Source organism: Bombus affinis, chromosome 1 (assembly GCF_024516045.1).
Source record: "Bombus affinis isolate iyBomAffi1 chromosome 1, iyBomAffi1.2, whole genome shotgun sequence".
Classification (NCBI taxonomy): domain Eukaryota; kingdom Metazoa; phylum Arthropoda; class Insecta; order Hymenoptera; family Apidae; genus Bombus; species Bombus affinis.
Genome location: NC_066344.1, coordinates 3,372,690 through 3,386,140, shown reverse-complemented (window position 1 = coordinate 3,386,140; position 13,451 = coordinate 3,372,690). Strand labels below are relative to the sequence as shown.

At 35.3% G+C, this 13,451-nt stretch overlaps 1 protein-coding gene and 1 long non-coding RNA gene across 6 annotated transcripts in view; one reads left to right on the top strand and one right to left on the bottom strand.

Annotated features, from left to right (window-relative positions):
* Positions 1-485: 485 nt before the first annotated feature.
* LOC126914132 (heat shock protein 83-like) lies at positions 486-3,708 on the bottom strand. Its single transcript, XM_050717657.1, has 3 exons — positions 3,357-3,708; positions 3,063-3,181; positions 486-2,841 (listed from the first exon to the last, which is right to left on the bottom strand). The coding sequence occupies exons 1-3, from the start codon at positions 3,504-3,506 to the stop codon at positions 933-935; spliced, it is 2,178 nt and encodes a 725-aa protein (XP_050573614.1). The 5' UTR covers positions 3,507-3,708; the 3' UTR covers positions 486-932.
* A 2,404-nt stretch (positions 3,709-6,112) lies between these two features.
* The window catches only part of LOC126916161 (uncharacterized), a 218,078-nt gene continuing 210,739 nt past the window's right edge, over positions 6,113-13,451 (top strand). For all 5 annotated transcript variants that reach the window (XR_007710500.1, XR_007710484.1, XR_007710502.1 and 2 more), the window contains exon 1: positions 6,113-6,244. This is a non-coding gene — a long non-coding RNA (uncharacterized LOC126916161). The remainder of the gene's footprint in view (positions 6,245-13,451) is intronic.

Here is a 13,451-nt window from a genome sequence, read left to right as displayed (position 1 = left end):
AAAAGTATCAATATTATAAAAGTTATAATTAACCTGTGAACAAGTACATATATAATTATTTATTATTTATACGATTTTATTGTTCAAGATGGATTTGAATACAATTTTTTCTCTTTAATATTGTTTACATTAATCTATTGTATTCATTATAACCTATTGCATTAAAAAAGTTATGTATATTTATAGGCGGTCGATGAATCCATTCACCATGTGCGGTGAATGCACTTATAATCGATAAGCATGGTCGACGCATTGTGATGTCATATTTCAAAATATGTACTTATCCTTATAAATTTCAACATGAAAAGATTTTTATCGCATTATTCTCAATTTTACTGATAACTTAAAAGTTGATTTCTATTAGGAAGTAAAGGAATTTAATAAATATATATAATCATTTATTTAAAGTTTTTGAATTTTGCGAATTGTGCTCAAAATTTTTAATTAAAATAAAATTATGGGAATTTAGAAAATACACTGGTTACTTTAATGTGTAAGGTTGTTTTATTACACACACAATTGTTTATAACGGTTTTAACCTTTTATCAGACTACATGACGATTTCAATATGGAATGATGAAAGTGCGAAATGAAATCGTAACGATGTACAATGCAAAAAAAAAAAAATAAAATGATAATGCTGACGCATGAAAATGACATCATAAAAAAGAATTTGGAGACAGAATCAAGTGCCAGGCTTGATTTGAAAAGCGCTATTAGCGGAATGCAGGGAACTTCTACTTTGTCATATTTTTCAAATAAATAGATATTAATTAGCACTATGCAATACTTAATTAGGCATGACACTTCATTCTGTTACATATAGAAAGACAAAAAAAAGTTTCAATACTTAAGTAAAATTAATTTGTAACAGTCTTTCTACATCCTAGAAGTCTTTGGATTTAGTTAAGTAATTTTAAACATTAAAAGTCTTAATCTACTTCTTCCATTCTAGATGCTTCTTCTGTGTCATCTTCCAATGGAGGAACTTCTGTGTCCATCTTCTCATCCTCTACGTTTGGTGTATCATCATCATCAAAACCAAGACCAAGTTTGATCATCCTGTATATTCTGGATGCATGTACTTGTGGGTCTTCGAGAGCAAAACCAGAAGAGAGAAGTGCTGTTTCGAACAGAAGCATGACCAAATCCTTTACAGATTTGTCATGCTTGTCTGCTTCAGCCTTTTGCCTCAAATTCTCCATGATTGGATGATCTGGATTGATTTCTAAATGCTTCTTGGCTGCCATGTATCCCATAGTGGATGCATCTCGGAGGGCTTGAGCTTTCATGATTCTTTCCATATTTGCAGTCCATCCATACTGCGATGTAACGATACAGCATGGAGAATCGACTAATCTGTTGGATACTACAACTTTTTCTACTTTCTTGTCTAAGATGTCTTTCATAACTTTGCAGAGATTCTCGAATTTAGCTTTGTCTTCTTCGCGCTTCTTCTTCTCTTCCTCATCCTCTGGAAGTTCCAAGCCTTCTTTTGTTACAGATACCAACTGTTTGCCATCAAACTCTTTCAGTTGTTGGACAACATATTCATCAATGGGTTCTGTCATGTACACTACTTCAAAACCACGCTTCTTAACTCTTTCTACAAACGAACTATTGGCTACTTGCTCCCTGCTTTCACCAGTGATATAATAGATGTGTTTCTGATTTTCCTTCATTCTTCCAACATAGTCCTTTAATGAGCACATTTCATCTCCAGATGCAGATGTGTGATATCTAAGCAATTCTGAGAGTTTCTTCCTATTCTGACTATCTTCGTGAATACCTAATTTTATATTCTTACTAAATTGTTCATAGCATTTTTTGTAGCTCTCTTTATCTTCAGACAATTCTTCGAAAAGTTCTAGACATTTTTTGACAAGATTCTTCCTGATGACTTTGAGGATTTTGTTTTGTTGTAACATCTCACGGGAAATATTCAATGGAAGATCTTCACTGTCCACAACACCTTTGATGAAGTTAAGGTATTCTGGGATAAGATCTTCGCAGTTATCCATAATAAAAACTCTGCGTACATACAATTTGATGTTATTCTTTCTCTTCTTATTCTCGAAAAGGTCAAACGGTGCACGTCGTGGAATGAAGAGCAACGCCCGGAATTCCAATTGACCTTCTACCGAGAAGTGTTTGACAGCCAAATGATCTTCCCAATCATTGGTTAAACTTTTATAAAATTCGCCATACTCTTCTTGTGAGATGTCGTCTGGGTTTCTGGTCCAGATTGGTTTTGTCTTGTTTAGTTCTTCATCTTCGGTGTACTTCTCTTTAATGGTCTTCTTTTTCTTCTTCTTCTCATCTTTAGGTTTATCTTCATCTTCATCTTCTCCAACCTCTTCAATTTTAGGCTTGCTGGTATCTTCAGCCTCTCCTTCTTTCTTCTCTTCTTCCTCCTCTTCTTCATCTTCGCTTAGTTCTTTGTCTCTTTCTTTCTCAACAACAAGTTTAATCGGGTAGCCAATAAATTGAGAATGTTTCTTGACAATTTCTTTGATTTTGGATTCCTCCAAGTATTCAGTTTGATCTTCTTTGATGTGCAAGATAATTTTGGTACCTCTTCCAATTGGCTCTCCACTGTCAGGACGGACCGTGAAGGAACCACCAGCGGAAGACTCCCAAACATATTGTTCATCATCATTATGTTTAGAGATGACAATAACTTTATCTGCTACAAGGTAAGCAGAGTAGAAACCCACACCAAATTGACCAATCATAGAAATATCTGCACCAGCCTGAAGAGCTTCCATAAATGCCTTTGTACCAGACCTAGCAATGGTACCCAAGTTGTTGACTAAATCAGCTTTTGTCATACCAATACCACTGTAAGAAAGAAAATTTCTTTATTCATTTTCTATTTTTAACATAAATTAGATTTGTGCAGGTTTATATCTTTTGTACTGATTTTACATCAAGTAGTTAAAATAATTCATATCTTCTTAATAAATTAAGAAAATACATGATTGATAGAATAAATGAAACGAATTAAAATTTCGATATATGAAAAAAATTTATACTTACTAATCACAAAAACTAATACTTACGAATCAAGGATAGTCAAGGTACGTTCATTTTTATTGGGAACGATTTTGATAAATAGCTCTTTGCATGTGTCCAATTTGGATGGATCTGTGAGAGATTCATAACGGATTTTGTCCAACGCCTGCATAAAAAAAATAAAAAATTACTTAGAAATTTTTACGAAACGACATAAAATTTGTAATTTTAACATTTTAAACTCTAAAATTTGGTTGAAATTATTTAATCCAAAGAATTCTAGCTATTTAACGTGAAGGATTTCAGTGATGTAATACAATATTAAAATAAATTTTACTTACATCAGATGCGTTCGAAATCAATTCTCGAATGAAAATTTCTTTGTTTGAATAGAAGGTGTTAATAATTAAGCTCATCAATTGTGCAATTTCAGCCTGAAAGGCGAAGGTTTCAACCTCGCCGGCACCAACCATGGTGACGTCTTCTGGCATCTTTTCTCACTGTATTTAGTTACGTATAATCAAATATCGACACACAGAAATTAATCAGGAACAGCTTGTTTCACACTAACGTTGTATTTATGATTATATCGTACGAATATAATCGCAAAGGAAATATCGCTTTATATCGCTCTCGGAGATCCGCTTCGCTCGCCGTCACTTTTCAGAGTATTCAATACTAGCGCGCAGCGGCCGCTTTTATTGAGCTTTGAAAATTCTAGAAGGCACCTGCCGGAAGCTCGCCCGTTTTCTAGAACATTCTATCATGTAAGCTGTTATAATCAATATTTGCAGACAATTTTTCGTAGAATATTTTTGAGAAAACGTTTTTAAAATCCATAATATTAATTTTAAATATATTTAGCATATAATATTAAGAATGGTTCTGGTGAAGATTATAACAAGAGTAATCCCTTTTGAACGCAGTTACGTAGTAGTGGAAATGACGACATGGATACATATGTCTAGAAACATCGCGATACCTCGGTGCTGGAAATTGAGGGAGGCTCATGCGACAAATATCAAAATTTTGCACAATAACGCTTACATACATATATACATTAAACACGAGTATAACGCTGCTTGATGTTGTGTACGTAACATTTTTTCATGTTTATGATATTTTTTTATTATGTCTGATATCATTTTTTTTAAAACTCTGAATTGTATTTTTCATAAAGTACTCGTTGAAACATATAGATATTTATCTCGTGCAAAAATAGTCTTAATAATTGTCATAAAAAGCTAAAATTACGATACTGATATTCAATATTGCAATCATAGTAATTATTTTATATAACTGTGTTGAGTGGTTTCTGTACCATTTTGTATTGCATATACAATATTATTTTTATAAAAGTCTGGTCATTTTACATAAGCAAGGTTCGTCCAAAATTTTTATATGGATTGTAGTTTTGTCTTATTTGTTATTGTTTTGGCACAATTGTTAGTTAGTTATTAATTAGTTAATATTTCTTTCTCTTAAACTGCTAATTATTGTTGTTTTCAAAATATTGCAATATATTATAAACAAATTATTCTAGAATGTCTGAAATTATTTATCAATAATATTATTCGAAAACAAAGTGAGTGATTTTATTATGCTTTAAAGCGAGCATAAATCAATATTTTTATTATCCTAAGTAGAGTATTATGATATATCTTGTTGAAACAATGGTCTGTTTTTATAAGTTAAGAAGGTGAACATAAGGTTGTTAGACACAGCACGATCAATGATTTCTGTTCGCAGAACCGTATCAGAAGCGGTATTCGCGTGACAACAATGTATCTAACTTTTATTTTTGCACTAGTTTTGTAAAGACAATTCTAATAGAACTTATTCTGTGCAATCAATAAAATCTCATGTTTAAAATATTCCGTAGAAGAAGGAAAATATATTACAATGAAAGGTAAACATAGTACGAATACTAGAAAATGTTTATCAGATTTTACTAGAAATGACAATATAGCGAAAAATACAAAACCGCGGCAACGTAACGTATATCTTAGTGTCCTGAATATTATATTTCCATTGTCGACACCATATAAATAATAAAATTGCATATGCGTAGAGATAATGAATACAAAGTACAAGAACGTTCAAATGAATGTCCTTAACCTTAATTTTATTTTATGAAAGCAACATAAAATGAACAAAAGCAAGGCTGTAGTATCTGTGTCTTTCATCTGTAAGATGATAGTAAATGATTATGTAGATGAAAAAATTGACGTAACTGCAGTTCACGTACTTTTGTTTAGAGAATGCTGCAGAAAAAGTTAAAGAAGGTTAGGTTTAGCTTATTAAAGGTAGGCTTTAATTCCTTATTTTCGAACTTAAAACAGTATTTACGTAGTTTCAATGCTAAAAGACACGCATTAACAGAATGGTTACTTAAACATTTTTCAAACAATCGTTTTGAAATTCACATTCGATTGGAGTTCCAGTTTGTTCAAGATGTGTAGGTGTATAACATACATATGTATTAAATATGAATATGTACATATATTTCTGTAGTTTGTGTATTATCTTTATGTTATAAAGACTTACATATACATACTTTACATACAACATTAATTCAATTTAAAAGTTTAATTTTATATGATAGCATTTACACATTCCTAAAATATCGTTTGCGGAAGTATTGATTAGAAGGGACACAGCTTCTGGAAAAGTCTAAAGCATTAAAGATGTTTATCTATTTGAAATTTTTGAAAAGAAGTTCAATAAATAAAAGACATATGTATTTAGAGATAAAATATGCTTTATTGACGAAATAAAATGAAATCAACTCTTAATAACAGGCGTTTCCGATGTGACGATTTTATCGGCCTCAAATCAGTTTGCCATCTACCGGTAGGAATAAATACTTATTTGCTACGTAACGTAAATACCTTCGTTAGGTACAAGATTTTACGATCACGTGACTGCGAAGGATAAGCTTCATGATGTCAGTTGCAAATGACGTATAACGCGTTCAAATCATGCGTTTAATTTTTCTATCTTTTTCGTTAAATAATTAAATTCTTTTATACAAAGATGTGCTCTAACCAATCAGCGAGCAAATAGAATTGATAGTTAAAAGTTTTCTTATAGATATCGCGAGTGATCGTTGAGGATGTAAGAAAGGCGATCATTGTCGAATTCTGATCGAAACGTGCGTGAAAGGACATTGTTTGGTCGGTAGTGTGTTCGATGCACGAAGAAGAGGACGAGATTTATTATTTACAAGGTACACATTTTCATCCATAACATAATTTTACTCACGCAATAAAAACTTTTACATAATAACGTCGTATCGCGTAGTAATAGTTTCATTTAGGTATATCGGTCATGCAACGATACGATTTTTTTTCTTCCGTTATACTCGTTTACGTAACAATGTATGTTATGTTCGCCATCATTTAAAGATGGTTATGCTCCAAGTGATTTCGAGTGCATCTCTTTTCTTTTTCTGTTGGTATATATTTTTTTGTTTGTTTCTTTTTTCGCTACAAGCTTGTAATTGTTCACAGGCCGTACATGTTCACTGTAAATTGTACGGCTTACAGCGATCGATCTGAATATATAGAAATCGTGATCCTTCGTGAACGCACAGCGGCGAACAGGCACGCGCACGACACCACACTTTTTCCCGATATTCCCCTATATTTATACGAACGCAATTAAAAACTTTCTATGAACAATTTTGTGTATATTTTTAAAATGAAAACTATTTTTTCATCTTTAATGGATTTACAAACAATTATGCAATTTCATGAAATTAATTGCGTCATAAATACAGTTCTCAATTAAATCCTTCTGATTTATCGAGTACTCGCTACACTGAATAAAAAATGTATACCGTGTTTAATCGTTGGAAATAGTATGGGTTATGTTTCAGTGCGGAATCTAGAAACGTTTTATTTCTTTTCGTTATATATATATTTATATATATATATATTTCTTTTATATATATATATATATATATAAAAAGCACCAATGTTGCAAAGTGATTCTACGGTCTACTTTCGATATTTATAATCTTTTAACAATTTCTACTACTCGATTAAGTCGAAGTTCCACCGTTACTATATCAATATTTTTTCGCTAGGAAGCATGAACTTATAAATATTAATAAAGGGAGGGAAGGATCGTATCTCTCTTTTCGTTTTCCTTTGTAACAGTAGCTATTACTCGAAAATATCGTTAAAATATTACAACCTTTCGATATATTCTACGGATTTCACGGAACAAGTCGCGAAGTTTCGAGATCGATATGGATCACTGGTAAGATTGGGTTCGAAAGACCCATAGTTTGAAAAGTAAAGAAATGGCGCGTGTATGCGCGCGCATGACTGTAGCCGCGCGCGCGTGAATCTTACTTATACGTACGTAAAATTATCTTTCATTATACTGATGCATATCTAGACTTTTGTTCCGTTACGAACGTTATTTAGAATATTATTTCAATGAGCAAGTAACTAGGAGAGCCTCTGTTTTATTTACTCCTTTTTTATCTTTTCTTTTGACCATCTCATTTTTTCTATCCTTCCTATATATATATATAATATATTTCTTAAATCCCTTTTTAGTTAAACGACACACGAACGCGAGGGCACGCTTGCGTCCCTTAATATGTCCTTTTCTCGGCAGTTAGCACGAGCGATTCTTCGATTCTAACGCATTTAATACGCGATTGCGTATTATAATTTATTAATACACACGCTCATATATGTACATTCTCTCTTTTTCCCCTATCGCATCTGCATTTTCTCCCTCACATTTTCTCTCGCATTCGTATTCTCTCATTTATGAATCTCTCTCACTCTTTCCTCTCTCTCTCTCTCTCTCTCTCTCTCTTTCTCTTTTTCCCTTCTCTCTTTGAGTTTTTTAATATCATCTGATTTATTTACAATGTAATCGTTTCGCCTCGAATCGCGCTCGTTGGATGTCAGTTTCACGATCGTGAACTACGAATGATGAGAAGAAACGCGTAGCTATCGATGAGAACGCGAAAATATTGCTGCAGTGGACGAAGGTGAAGCACGGTGTACGACGAAACGCTGCGAACGGAAATTAATCTTCCACTGGCAGAATGAAATATCCGCTATTTAATTGAAAAATAACTTTAATTTGATATTTATCGAACAAAATCAATATTTCCAATAATTGATAATTTTACTTTGTAGCACGTTACAGTTCACGACGTATCGAAGTAAAAATTTATTTATTCAAATTTTTAGCCCTTTGACGTCGCAAGTGGAGAGAGACTCGGAAAAGTGGTCAAACGTCGTACTATAAATTTCATTCCATATATATATCTTATCTTAGATTTAATATTTTTATTTTTGTATCCGATACAAAAGATAGAAACTCAGGAAATTTCGTGGATAATTATCCTTTAGATTATTCACTTTAAATTTTTCGCAATTTCATTACATTACCCAAGGAGTCGGTATACCATCGTTACGGTGTAATAGTGGATCGTTTCAATTCTACCAGTCATGAATTCATTCGACTACGAATGTAAACTGTTTTGCAAGAAGAGCGTCTTGAATTCTTGCAAAACGATGGAACGAAGATTGGCTATCTTTCCATTGAATATCGTCTCTCGGTAATTTATATCGAAAACCAGATAAAATTTTATTCGTAATTGACAGACATTGCTAAATGGGAGAGGGGATAGGTTTCGAGGTATTGGCCTGTTACAAAGAAAGCTAGCTTCGGTTGTTCCAGTTGTCAAGATGCTCGTTGAAAATATCGCGAGTGAGATCGGTCGAGAGACGCTGTAATTCGATTTACGCGATTCGCGTAACACGACGGGCGCGGTTTAGCGTTTGCTCATGTTGTTGCGCAACAAAGAGGATCGAGCGTAATATTACCAGAATAGCGTTAAAAACAAGGAACAAAAATAGAAGAAGAGAACGCGAGTAACGAAAAGATGTTAGGTTTGGAAAGTATCAAAGACTGAACGTTGCTTTCATTGAGTTTCGCCTTTCGTGTATTCTTTGGTCTTTTGGTAGGTTATATAAATCGCTCTCGTTTCTCTCGTATAACGAACAATTTTCTATTTGGCATTCGGTGAGCGTTAAAGATAGCCTAGACTTTGCCTTCTCGTCGATAGAATTTTCGTTTGTACCGCGTAATCTATAGATTCGTGATTACGAGGATAAATTTTTGTCTATGCACGCGCGTTCTCCAATAGCCATTCGTTGACGGGGTGGGATTGGTTATTCTTCAGCGGACAGTCGCCTTTCTGTGGGACGATCATGGTAATTGAGCTGATATTTATATACGTTGTCGTCGACCATGCATTTTATTCGGATATTACAAAAAACGCTTTCTTTAATGGCGCACGGCTAATCATATATTAAGGGCGTACCGTAATCTGCCCGTTCTTTCTTTTTTTTTTTTTTTTTTTTTTTTCTTTATATTCTCTATATTGTTTCTCGTCGTTTCTCTAATCTGAAAAGGAAATATAGGTATATCACATTCGCCAATCGATTCTATTTCGTTTCTCATGCGGACAAAAATGTTTTTCGTGGTCGTGGTTGCAAAACGAGATTCTCGACTCTTCTCGAACGAAACGCAGGAAAAAGATCGAACAATCGGGCAGATATCGAGGCACCCGCGCAATCGGTATATTTTTTTTCTTATTTTTTTTTCTTTTTGTTCTTTAATGATCTACAAAAACTCGGTGACTCTCACGGCTCGACTTTGTCATCCGCTCTCGGCTACTTGCATCGTCGTTATCATCGTCTTCGTCTAAATGTCTTCTCGTTAATTCTCGAGGAACAGGAACTTCCGCAATAAAATACAGACCACGGAGATACTCACGCACGTACCACGTATGCAATAGTGTACACGCGGACATTCTTTCACGGACGAATCACGCTCTCCCGATTAAATCAGCCACACTCTCACGGATTCTATTAAGTCTACGCTATTGTGTGTTATGTATGTATGTATGTTCGCACTGCTATATACGCCCCTGTCGTGCAAAATGCAACAGTGTCCATTCTCGCGCGTCCTTTTTCTTCTCTCTCCTCTCTTTCCCTAGCCCATCCTTCTCTTTTCGTCTCTCGTCGCGCTATCCCTTTATTTTTTTCGTAGAATCGGCGCGTTACAGCCACGTAGATGTGTTTTCCTTTTGTTTAATTTTATTTAATTTTCTTTCTTAAGGTAGTATAGGTAAACGTATGGGTGTACCTATATCTACCGAGTGCTGGTATATGTATATATTTATATTTATATATATATTTATAATTAATTATATATATGTATAATCGCATCGAGATGGTAATCACCCAACCTACGGGGTATGCTTCGTGTGTACCTGTATATTGTATCGTGTTATGTACTGCGTGTATGCATGTATATAAGTATTATTCTTTATGTGTGTATGTGTTCGTTTTTGCTTATACATCGTGTACGTATATGTATATGTGAATGTGTTGACTGCGTGTATCTACATTGTTCTTCTTATCGTTAACGACCGTAGAATACGTTTCTACAACATAATGCAATTAGTGTGTGTTATTAAATACATTTTAGAATTTGATACTCTCGTCGAGACAGTCCGTCGCGTGATACCTCGTCGTACTTTCGTTCTTCTTCCTTCGGTCGTCCATGAGCACGATCACTGTATCCGATCTTCGGCCGTTGAATTCCGCATCTTTTACATTCGCGGTCGTTCGCCATCCGATCGAAGACGTTCCGCACGGCTCCGGTTTAGTATACTCTTGGAACAACTCGTTTATTTTTCTTCGCTGTATGTAACGCGGGTTGGACAGCTCCGATTCGAAGGGGTTTCGAAGTTTTCAAACGGTTTACGAACGTAGAAACGTGCCAAATCCCGGACGATTCTGGCAGCTACGCGAACGAAATTGCAAACTTGCGTAATACGAAGCGGGACATGCTTTCTCGTTGATCAGACCCGAGAACAGAAATACACCGTTCTCGCCGAATACGCTCGCGTATATTTACGCCCGACGCCTGCTAATATTGTTCGAGGTTTCAAAGTGTGAATCGTTTCCACTTGGAAAATAGCGCGAGAAGTTTCGTGTAACTTGTACCGAAATACTGGAATCCAAAGTATATACAACTTTCTCAATATCATCCTCGACTTTTCCATTTATATCTTTCTCGATGAAAAATATAGTACACCATGTTAAGTGTATTAAATTGACTGGACCTTTCGTTTTATTATTTAATCAACGGACTAACAATTTTTCGTTTGAAAAACGTTTATCAACTCGACGTACGGTTTAACCGTCACGCCATACGTGACGCTGGATCGTAAAAAGTTAATTTGCTTAAAGAATGCAAGCTGTCCTGGAGAATAAACTCGGTCGTACTCGCGACGGCGTTAAAGCAGATCCATTAAGATCGTAAAAATGATTTACACCCGCTGGAGCCTCGAACAATATAAACTGCAAAAAAGCGGGGTCATGAAAGTCTGAAGAATCTCGTTCGCTAATAAACACACAGCATGGTATGAAAGCAACGGGAGGCTAAATTAAATTATAAATATTCGATAGTTGTTCGAGTCCAACGTAAACCATCTTATTCGTATCCATTGATCAAAGTTCACATGTTTGTTATTTTATTTTCCTTTTTTTTCATCTGTTTTAATATGCTACGAGCAACATCGAAACGAAATGTTCACATTAACATCGGTGTTTCGCTTAAAAACCGAGATTTGAGCAACGAGTTACTCCGAACGTATGTATCTCTTTCGATTCGATTCTTCTCCGTCACTTTCTTTCTTTTCCTCTACTTTGCAATTTCCCTAAATCAAAAAGGTTGGCTGCCAAATCAATTCATACGTTTGTATGTGTAGTCAGACACGCCCAATGGTATATATTCGCAACCCGGCGGTGTTAATTTTATTTTGAGCAGGATGATACAAATTGTTTTGTTCTTTTGTTCGGCTACGAAACCTAAGGGAACGGATACAGGTTACAAAACACGTTGAACACGGTTTATCCGTTCGAAGATACATCGCTATATTCGAGTTGATCGAAATGTTCGCCGTGTTTCGCGAGATCGTTGAGCTTGCGCGCGTTTCGTCCCGTGCGTCGACGCGAACAGCAAAGCGGCGGTGCAGCGAACCGCGGATCGTTCGTCGTGAAATCGAACTGGGTGCAACGAAAATACAACGGGAGAAACGTTGCTCCGAGTATTCTCCTGCTATCGATCGATCGTCGAACCGAAAATAGGTCTCGAGGAGTTTAACACCCGTTCAGGCAGATTTTCCAATTCCTTAGTCGCTTAGTGCTTGTTTTTCTCTAATTCCTTTGTTTCGTCGACTGGTTTATTATTTTTATTTTTCCCCCCCGTGCATCGCCACGATTGACTAAAACGTATATTGCAATATGAAGTTGGCAGTTTTCGTTACAACGCGATTTGAACTCACATGGTCTTGTCGTGTGCACGCCCGTGGCTTGATTTCTTGTTCATTTACGATATCGGTGCATCGACGAGGACGACCATCGACCACGATATCGAATCGTGCCGACGAAAAAACCTTCATCCCACTTGGTCGATCTATCGTAGAAAATACTTTACGCTCTCGATAGGAACATTTTCTTCTCTCTGTGTGTATATTCCGTAGAGTATCCTCAAAAAATGAGAAACGAGATCAAGAGCAAGATTCTTTGCGTTCTGCTGTTACACGCGAATAAACAACGTTGACTCGAAATGAGAATCTGCGCACACCGAAGCGTACGCCGATCGAGGAGTTTCGTTTTGAGCAATTATGCGTTTCCCGAACTTCGTGATAGGGCTCAAGGATGCTCGAACGATCGTATAAAATCGAGTAGTAATTGATTTGGTTCTATTTTCGAATCGTTAGCGTTAGAATCGTTTCGATCCTGCACGTTCGTTCGATATCTCAACGAATTTCTCTAGGGTAGACGTGAAAAATCGTGAAAATCGTAAACTAATTCGAATATTGTGATCGTATGGTCGTCTACGTTGTTTGGTGCACGATTCTCGATCGATTCGTCGATTTTGGAAAATACTCTCGCCCGCCGCGCATCAATCATTCGCTACGTTTTCTTTTTTTTTTTCTTTTTTATTTGAAATACTTAAATACTCTCTCTCTCTCTCTCTCTCTTTCTCTTTGTCTTCCTCCCTCTCACACTAATTTAACAACATTTTTTCCAGTTAATCACTCATTACCGAACGAACGAACGAACGTACGTACTCACTTCGGTCCCCGACGTGCTTCCAGTCTACTTCTTCTGCTTTTTTTTTCTCCCTATACTTTAAAAGTGATTTACCTAAATATGTGCGAACAGTCACATTCTCGTGTGCACTACATTTGCGTATATATATTTATATATATATAATATGTATATATATATGTATATATATATATATATAATATGTATATATTACTTCGCAGTAGGTACTCTTTGTTTTTTTTTTTTTCTTTAACGAATACAATCGCT

What these genes read in the sequence shown, in the direction of transcription:
- LOC126914132 (XM_050717657.1), bottom strand. Translation starts at nt 3,506, where the DNA reads ATGCCAGAAGACGTCACCATGGTTGGTGCCGGCGAGGTTGAAACCTTC. An exon ending in TGATTTCGAACGCATCTGAT is followed by an intron (nt 3,182 to 3,356) that starts GTAAGTAAAATT and finishes TTTTTTATGCAG; the next exon opens with GCGTTGGACAAAATCCGTTA. An exon ending in ACCTTGACTATCCTTGATTC is followed by an intron (nt 2,842 to 3,062) that starts GTAAGTATTAGT and finishes TCTTTCTTACAG; the next exon opens with TGGTATTGGTATGACAAAAG.